Source organism: Oculina patagonica, chromosome 2 (assembly GCF_052425735.1).
Source record: "Oculina patagonica isolate OP01 chromosome 2, crgOcupat, whole genome shotgun sequence".
NCBI lineage: Eukaryota > Metazoa > Cnidaria > Anthozoa > Scleractinia > Oculinidae > Oculina > Oculina patagonica.
Genome location: NC_135759.1, coordinates 7,389,446 through 7,399,249, shown reverse-complemented (window position 1 = coordinate 7,399,249; position 9,804 = coordinate 7,389,446). Strand labels below are relative to the sequence as shown.

General features: G+C 37.4%; 1 protein-coding gene across 1 annotated transcript; it reads right to left on the bottom strand.

The window, feature by feature from the left end:
* Positions 1–4,520: 4,520 nt before the first annotated feature.
* Positions 4,521–7,648, bottom strand: LOC144642751 (alpha-1A adrenergic receptor-like). The gene has a single exon (XM_078501807.1). It carries the CDS (start codon positions 7,549–7,551, stop codon positions 6,472–6,474), a length of 1,080 nt encoding a protein of 359 aa, XP_078357933.1. The 5' UTR covers positions 7,552–7,648; the 3' UTR covers positions 4,521–6,471.
* Between the last annotated feature and the right edge of the window lie 2,156 nt (positions 7,649–9,804).

The window sequence follows — 9,804 nt, the reverse complement described above, 5'->3', positions numbered from 1 at the left end:
AATGTTTAGACAAAAAAATGCTTGCCCTTTTTAGGGTCACAAAACACGTGATGAATACGTAGTTAGTTATTCTTGCGGTTATCGGAAACCCGAGAACAAAACAAATTAGCGTTGTTCATTATAGCTTTCAAAAGAAGTTCTAGATATATTAACATTCTGATGTCGTGAAAATGTAACAATTTACTTTATTATAAATGGATGAATTATTTTAATAGGCAGCTAGGATGTGAGACATCCCAAAAGGTATGCGATAATCTAAGAAAAATAGAATACTCTTTAAAGAGTAGTCTATTAGTTGCAAATCGGGATTAATAGTTCTTTTAGTCACGACAAGGTCTTACGGTATTACTTGTAGGATAGAATAAGATTTAATGATACTGTTTCAGTTAAGTAACCAACAAGGAAATACCTAGAACTTGATATTAGAAAAATTGATAGACTAAGAAAATACCTAAGACGTCAAAAATTCATTTGCAATTAGAAATTTATCTCAAGCTTTTTTTTTAGTTTTTCTATAGTCCATAAATTAGAAAACACCTATATCATAAGGAATATCGTCATCTTTTTAGTCTCTAGAAAAAAAAACCTTAGGCGTGATGGCGCCATTTATAATAAAGATTTTGGTAGTCTTTTAGTTACTAGTTAGGCTTCTTTTTCGATTCCTGGTGGGATTTTCCAGGCAAGAATCCAAAAAGCGGCATTCGCTGTTACCTCAGCAAAATCTCACATTTAATTGGGGACGCGTGGATACGTTAAGATTAGTTGATGGCCTGAATAGCTAATGCCTTCAAAGTTGAGGTCGATTTTGAGGCAGGGCGAGCCCCAGCGAAGTGTTCGGTAATTCGTGCCACATTATTGAGATCATGGAGTTGTTTACCATGAATCAACGCCTAGGTAGCCAAAATAACCCAAAACAACAGGTGTATAATTTTCCTGCAAGAAGAACAGTTAGTTAACCCATGGGAGAGTCAGATTAAGCAGACTCTCGCTCATGGTTTTCTCAAATCTTATACTCAAACGCAATTATATTAAAGAGAGATAAGTTTTAGGTTATAACGGCTTTACTTTAGAACATTTTATATTGTGGAACTGATAAATTGGAAACGCGAACGTAAGACTGTAATATCGTATAATAGAATTACAACAAAACTTAACAGCATTATTTCTTATCTCATGAAGATACGATTGTAGACTTGGGATAAAATATGTCCAGATTAAACCAATTTTATCTCGGCTTATGAAGATAAGCGGTGTTCCGACGTAAAGCCGAAGCTGCCGTTATAGTTTGATTACAAGATAGACAAAGTTACGTCCAAATCTAGGCGCCAGTCACAATATAACTATAGATCTGTATTTAATTCTTTAGTTGAATTACGATATATATAGCAAAACAGCTCAGTGATTCCTTATCCCAGAATGAAGCCCTAAACGTTTCAAGAACGTTTTCACCCACTTTCAGTGCTACATGCAAAGCGGCTTTCCATCGTCATCCATCTTTCAACGTGCTTAACAAAAAACACGGATCGAAATCCGATCCCGACCTTGTGGGCTCATTTGCGTGAAACCAACTCCGGTATGCATCGGTTTTGATTGGCCCATTTCAAAAATTACGTCGATCGAAAGACGATGTCGAAAGACCAGGTCAAAAGATGGATGTAGAAAGACAGCTATTCACGTAACACAATGAAAGCAGGTGAGTGTAGATATAAATGTTCCCAACACCTAATATAACAACAAAAATGGATAAGCTTAATTTCATTATTATTATAAGCATAGAATATTGTTATAAACATAAATTAACAATATCATTTATAATAAGGAATTTTGTAGTGTTTTAGTCACTAACCAAGAAAATGCTAAGGTACAATAATGACGTCACTTATAATTAGGAATATTCTAGTGTTTTTTTTTTTTTACTGTGGCGCATTGTTTGTATTTTGCGACCTCAGATATTTTAATGTAGCTGGATGTGACGTTCTTTTTTTGACACATCTGTCCTGGCCTGCCCGAAGTGAGGCGCATGTCCCACTGGCATCTGGGGGGCTCGGCCTCTCTTTCTCGGGATGTTTGTATGTGGGCATTCCGCATCTGGAGTTACAGCAGTTCATCTGTGGCGAGTAAACACAAATTACTGTGACGGTAGTCTCGCCCGCTGCTACGTACTGCCGTCTTATTCTGTGCTCTTGCGTGCTCTCGGATTTGCTCGGTTTGTGCCCTCTTCCCTCGATTGAACACTTGCAGCGGAAGCTTTTTAAATTATCTTTCATTATCGTGCGATATTACGCAAACTTGATGATGAGTTCCCGTTTGTTTTTTGAATGAAAATGCTCTTTATCGTTTATGTTGAATTTGGGCATCTTCGGCAAAAATCTCCACTACGAGAGTAATAAGTAAAAAAGCACTGGCCGTGGCGTATATGTTCAAAACAAGAGGGGAGTGCTTCCATTCTGCTAAAAACAAAACCGATGTTCTCAAAGTATGAGGAACCCCCTTTACCAAAACCACCAAGTTACATTTTCACAAACTAATCTAAATTACGTTGTTTTTGGCAAAGGTACCGTTGCTCATCTTTTCGAACTGAAATTTCTCGGAAAGAGAAAACGTTAACGCTCTTGGAATACGAGCTGGTGGTCTTTAAGTAACCAGCCAACTAAAATTACCTCGGCCGGGTAAAACTTGCAAAGTACGTACTCGTATCGTGCGTGATTGTGCTCAACTGAATGTCGTTGGATGATTTTTTTTTAAAGGCGAAAGGCCATCTTACCAGCATTTCCTGTATTTCTGATTGATCAAGCATGTTTGTCATTAAAAAGGCTTTTATTTATAAACAAGGTTTTATGCAACCGTCTTATAGTGAAAACATATTGTGTTATTAAAAGAACACGACATCAAGACGGAATATTAAATGTAAAGTGGGTCATGTTTTCCTGGGAAAAGAAACATAAGGTTTAATAAAGCCTTCCTTTTGACCTTAGCTGGTGCCCAGTTTCTCTCTTTTATATAACGCCTTCTTACTGGTTGGTTAAATTCATATTTGTTTCCGTGTGTACGTAGAGCGTTATTTTTATTCAATTTTAATGTATAAGTCTCCCATTTTCATTAATTTCTAATGTGGGCAATAAGTTCATACCGCTTCAAGTCGTACTTAAGATATGGCCTTTGGCGTACCACGCACCTAAATCTTGCTACAAACCACAAAACGTAGGAGATTACACTTTCATCTAGGAAGCAGTCGTTTACTTTTGGGAGGGCGAGGAGCGCAGCAAACGGGCAATCTTACTGGCTACTTTTGCTAATTAAGTTCCCAGCGTGGGATGCTAGTCCATTGCATGCGTCAACCCACCCGCATCATTTTGCGGCGTTTTTGTACGTTTTTTTGTTAGAAAAACAGTTTGTCGCATGAGATCCTATGACCCTCGGCATGACTCCGACAATAGTTTTAGCCTGATTCGTGCCAAGTTCTCTCCTAGACTCTTAGTAATATTAACGAGAAAAGAGCAATCATTGCGAGCCCATTCCAGTGACAAATCCGCCTGGACAAAAGACAATTATTTCGAGTAACGCGTCACGCAAGGAATGCATGACTTAATCAAACACGCGGTGTAATTGAGATGTGATTTTCCTTGCTCGGTGAACTCGCTATGTTGTCAGTGTTGTGGAATTTTTCGAGATCAACCGTTGTTGGGATCATTCGTTTGGCTGTAGTTTATCTGTGATACAAGACAGAAGCCTCCATCGTATGGGACAAACTTTTGAAATTGACACATTTGTCGCATTCTAATCGTTCTCAGATTTTCAAACTCCGGTGTTTAGAAAAACTGTTGTGATTGACACATTTTTTGCATTCTGATCGTCCTTGGAGAAAGAAAAAAATTTCAACTTCCGTTTTGTAGTTGGCCTTTTATAAACGTGGCGCGCACGCGTTATACACTCTTTTCTTATGAACATTCTTAGAAAATACCGTTTGACATGTCCGTTTTAGCAAGTATTGGTTAATCAATTACAAGTGTTTGGTGTCCAGATCTGTATCGTGTTACATTGTGCAAGTGTTCCATCGCTCCTTGCAGCCAGCAAGATCAAGATGTCGCGTCAGATAACACTTGGCCGTTTGGCTTTTTAAAAACAAAGCATTCCTCACAAGGCTACAATGCCTGAGACAATGAAGATAATGAAAACACCTGGTTTTGTTTCAACTAGAAATATAATTAATTGTATTGTATTTACAAATTTTCAACTCAAAATTATATTCTTTTCAAAAACATCAGCCTCGGGTTTATTATTGAGATATTCTTAAAAATTCACAAATTTCAGCCTCGATATTCTTATAAACAAGATTCTTATAGAAAAAAAAAGAGTGTACACAATCTGCTGGTCACTGTCAAGATTAGCGTTGCGGGCCTCTCTTGGGCCCGAAATTAGAAATAGTTGACTCTACGGCTGCCCCCGGTCCGCCTTTATACGACATAAATGGAATGGGAACTCAGGAAATATGATAACCACGAAATATGCTGTTTGTAAATAGTGTCGCTAAATAGTTTCACCTCCTGCTTGTAGTTTCTCCTTTCCTAGCTTGAGCCTGCTCCCGGGTCCCTAACAGGGATGATATCATTAATGTACATAGGGCAAACACTGATCACTTTTGAACGGTATAATTTTGTTTTAATCCAGCCTTAGGCTCTTGCATAATCTTATTTTTTTACGATAGAAGAACACATATTTCATTCAATATTTTACAGTAATTATTATTTATGGGTTAGAGACTGTTGTGAGTGTTTTGTTTACAAATATACGCACGCGCTGGCCGCACAATGAACGAGAAATTTTCAATACTGCTTTTTCAAAGCAATTCGATGGCTTTCACAATCAAGCAACAAGCAACGCCAAGTCAATCGCACACAAAAATGTATTTATTGAGCTAATATACATTTTACCTTTAAACATGAAAGCGCTTTAAGTTGTTATCGAATATCCTCTTCGATTTTGTTTGGTATTGGATCGTTTATAATTCAAGGAATATATTTTTCTCCCACTTCTGCAAGCCTTGAAGCTGAAGACATTTTCAATAATGCACGATTTTTGTGTGTTGTTGTCAATACTGCACTGTCGGAGTTCGCTGACGACAGGTAAAGCAAAATCACGTGATCTATTTTAACCAATTGCGCGCGTGGATTTCGGACAGTGGACGAAGATTGTATATTACAACAACAACAAAAAAAACAAAATAAAAAATGTTTCCTTTGGAACGAAAACAAATCACGTAATAATGGTGAATCATTTTTGGAGACAAAAAGGGAACGGCTTTTTTCCCTGAAACAAACAGTTTCAGACAATAAATATCATCGCCTTTAAACGACCTTAGTCGAGCTTTAGCTGACTCAATGGAAGTTTCTGTTACGTTGTAGTATATTTAATAATTATTATGGTACTCGAATAGTACAACGATTTGTTGCGGGAGATATATCATATAGAAAATGTAAACCTCCGTGCATCTTTTTCTTTTTGTTAAGTCAAAGAATATTTAATTCCTTACAAATCGTTATTCGGCTTGGTTATTCCCCACAAAAATTAGCAAATTACACTTAATCATGTACATGAATGTAATTCTCCTGCAAAAAATCTCGCTGGTATAATTTTGTTCGACTACATTGCAGTACGCCATAGAAACAACATGTTTTATTTTTCTATTTGTATGGACATTGTGCTAATCGTTCTAAGAATTTTAACGAGTTGTCTGGGAGATAAACTACATTCGAGGCAACTAAGACGCGATCGGAGAAGATTAACGGCTTCAATTTTTCTGTGCAAATTAAGGTCATTTATTAAAACTGCTTGCATTCTTTTTGACAATCTTGTCATTTTTGCTACAACCGTCAACCCTAATTAAATATTTTGTATTCTACAGCGAATTTTTTTCTGTAATTAAATGTGTAATGACATCGAAAACTATTTGCATAAGACTGCTAAAGAAAATCATTAAATAGCGGTTTTCCACTTTGATATTTCTTGCCCATTTCAGTTGCAGTGCTATTAGAATAAATACCCGTATCTATGCAAAAGGTTATTTTTTACAACAAAAAAGAAAACATGAAAAAAGAAATCTTGTTGTTTTCGCTGATGACTCTTTTGCTTCGACTTCGTTGCAAAGTATCAACAACAACAGCTACGAATTAGCAACAACGATAAAACAACAAAAACAAAATGCAAAGGTTAAACCGTTAACAATACTACAGAACGTATGCTGTACTTCCCTAGCATTATAACACAAATAATACTCCAAAAATCCAAGAAGTTTCTGGACGTTTTATCTAGGTCAAGCGGGTAGGAGGATACTTATTGTGAGGAACACTTTTTCATTTCGAATAAATTATTTAACTGAATCTTAAAAGACTTAGCGCAAAACAAAGGCACCCGTTTGAAATAAAGTTATTTTGAAGCAACTGTAGCCTTAAAGACAATTCACCATTATATCGGTCAAGCTCTGGTACCAGCTGTCGTTTGAAGCTCTTCAATGCTGTCGCTTCTCCGCAAGACAAATCGCATGATGGCGGCTCGAAACTGCTTGTTAATCCCACTGTAAATAATTGGATTGGAGAAGGAATTGAAATGACGGAGGAACAGTATCACGTAGTTTGCGATCTTCATGGTATCCCCTCGGCAACTTGGACAGTAAGTGTACACAAGAAGGAAAACAAACAGCGGACACCAACAAACAAAGTGAGTTCCCATGATGATTGTTAGAGTTTTGGCTCCTTTGAGTTCCCGTTTTATCCTACGTTTGGAGTGCCCTGATCTGTCGTGAACGCCTTGCATTGATAAAGAGTCTATTCTGCGAGCATGCGTGAGAGCGACAAGGAAAATGTTCCAGTAAGAGAAAGCCATAACGCCGACCGGGGCAACAAAACTCGATATCGTGATGAAAGTAACGTATTCGCGCCCAACAAATAAGCACGAATCATTGTCGGACTCTTTGAGCAGGGACAAAAACGCCGCGCATGAGACAATCAGAGAATACACCCAGATGAACACCATGCAAAATATGGCTTTGCGCTGAGTGACTATGGAGTGATAGTGAAGCGAATACTTGACGGCAACGTATCGCTCCAGGCTGATCATCGCAAGACACAGAATAGACGCCGTGCCACAAGCGATATCCAACACGATCTGACAACGGCATAAGGCGATATTGTCAGTTATTAACTGGGACGCGACGAAAAGTGGTATGAGAATGGCGGCGATCAAGATGTCGGCCACAGCGAGGTTGATGACGAAATAATGCCTTATTAACCGAAGCTGCCTGTACAGAAAAAACACGATGCACACGAGAGAATTGGTAGCGATCGACAGCACGGCAATCAAAATAAGCGGTATCTCCAAGGCTAGAGATGCCCTCGAGGGGCCCACTTGGGTTGGACGTTCGGTTGGAAGGCATAAGTCAAGAAAGGACTTCCAGCAACCGTGTTCGAAATCAGGCTCTGTAATATTGTTTTCAATGTCGTGTCGCACGCAAGCGTTGTAAGCAGTCCTGCACGTGATGCTCGAGTCACTGTCCATGGTCTTTCGGTGAAACACAGAAGGAAGCAAACGTTCCTTTGTCGCGTTTACTACTGCTAACAATTTTTCCCCTGCCAGCAAATCTGCCTGCAGTCGGCAAAAAACGCGTATGTGAATCTTACTGGCCTTCAGCGGGGCTTTAAGCACAGTTATCGCACAGGAAATCCATCACAATAATTAATGGAAGACTAAGTTTGTTTGAACAGCTGTTTGTTTGCTGGAGAAAAAGCTTTTGCAAGACAAGTAGTCTTTCGCTTAGTTGTCAATTTTAAAGCGCAGCTGTCAAATTTTCGGACGGCACATCCGCAAATCAACCACTCCAGAGGGATAAAAAAGAATTGTAATGGAAAATTGACAAGTTTTAATTTGCTTCTATCGGCGACGCGCGGTTTACTTACATTTATATCAAGACATTCAATGTTGTTTCTTTTCGCTCGAGACTATCTTTTGAAACATATTTTATAAGATAAATATAAAAATGTCTATTTCCTATCGTAATATTTAATTTTTGTGAACTTTGTAAGTCATTAACGAGTGCAAAGATAGGCCATTGGTTTATCTATCGAAATAATCAGGATATCATTTGTTTTGAGGTGAAATACAATCTGTAATTTTTGGGAGAATTAAATTTTCACTTTTTGAACTGCAAAAAATTCTTTGAACAGTAACCACAAGTTATATTAAGACGAATCATTGTTTTCGTTATATTTTTGTCCGCCTAAGCAAATAGTTTGCCAATGCAAACCGGGCTCCAAAGTAAGGTTTACATTTATACTCTTTTTCACGCTTATAGGGCAAACATTTCGCAAGCCTTGACATTGAAAGTAATTAAAAACTGCATTTGGACGCGTCAAAAGTTCGAGGCTAATATTTGTTATTTATTCCAAGAAATCTGTTTGAGATCCGAAGTGCTAATGCGACAAACTTGCTTTGATGAGACCGAAATGACAAGTGACAATTTGGAACTCAATCTCGTTTTTCTCGAGCTGGTGTAATTAATACTCGTAATGCACAGGCGCCGAAACACAAGAAACATTTTATTCACTGGCATATTAAAAATGCAAGACGGGTGTCTGAGAGCAGAATTTTCCCTTTTTTATTCTTCGTTTTATTGAGGACAAATAAGAAAAGAAAAACAAAAAAAAGAAAAAAACAGAATTTCACAGCTTTCACAAAACATATATACCTAAAACTATAAAAATTCTGTACGGTATTTGGATTTTTAACCCAGCTGAAATTGAAATTTAAACAGCCGTCAACGAAAGCGGTTGGAAATAAATTTTGCGTTCACCAGATGAGATTGTTGTTTTAAGGATAAGAAATTTCACATAGAATATGTACTAAGGACAGGCAAAAGCGAAAAGGTTTCCTAAGGAAAGTGTTTTCTTATGAAGAAATGTTTACTTCTGAATGTAGTTCGGATAATGTGCTAAAATGAAATACAAATATTTCCTTAAGACACAAGCATATGTCTAAAATCGTTCTCATTTAGGTGGATTTTTCAAGTGTCAGTTTTGGTGAAATCCTAGTAGAATTCTCGAAAAAATAAAAGATTTTTTTTTGTCCTATCAAGAAAAAGTACCCCACTTCGGTGTTAGTCACGTCAGCTTTTCGCCACTACTTCACGTCATGCATTATCACCTAGCAACGCCATGTTCTTTCAGGCTTAGTAAATTCTCTGGTTTTTGAGTAAAGCAAAAAATGCTTGCCACACTAGCATATAAAGTCCTTATAATTTATTTTGTTCCTTTTCGAGCTTTTCGTTTGCGCAAGTTACGACTGCAATGAACAAATTAAAGCGAAGAACTTATGTTATCCCAAAAATATACAAACTTCCGTAATTAGAAAAGCATTACCAGGCAAGGTACTCGAATTATTAATCTAAAGAGGTTTCATCTTCCTTTTTAAAGCGAAATTCGAAACTCCGAATTATGAAAGTTTTACTTTACTACTTGGGTCGAACTTCAGTATATCAACAAATACGGTTAACATTTGCATGTAACTTGAGAAGATATTTCCTTTCGAGTAAATACTGAATTCGAACAACCCCAAAGCTCAGTTTAAACAAATCGGTTAATGGCCTTCTAAATGATGGAAACTTCAGCTGTCTAAAAACAGAAAGAAAAAAAAAAACAATGCAAATGTAAATATGGCTTAAAAACTGCATCTGTGCGCAGATCGAAATATAATACTTTTGTTATAGCTTTCAAATGTGAAGCATGCCACAATTTCGTGTTATTGACTGTTGCTAGC

Bases quoted from the DNA above. Each gene is read 5' to 3' on its own strand.
- LOC144642751 (XM_078501807.1), bottom strand. From the start codon at position 7,551: ATGGACAGTGACTCGAGCATCACGTGCAGGACTGCTTACAACGCTTGC.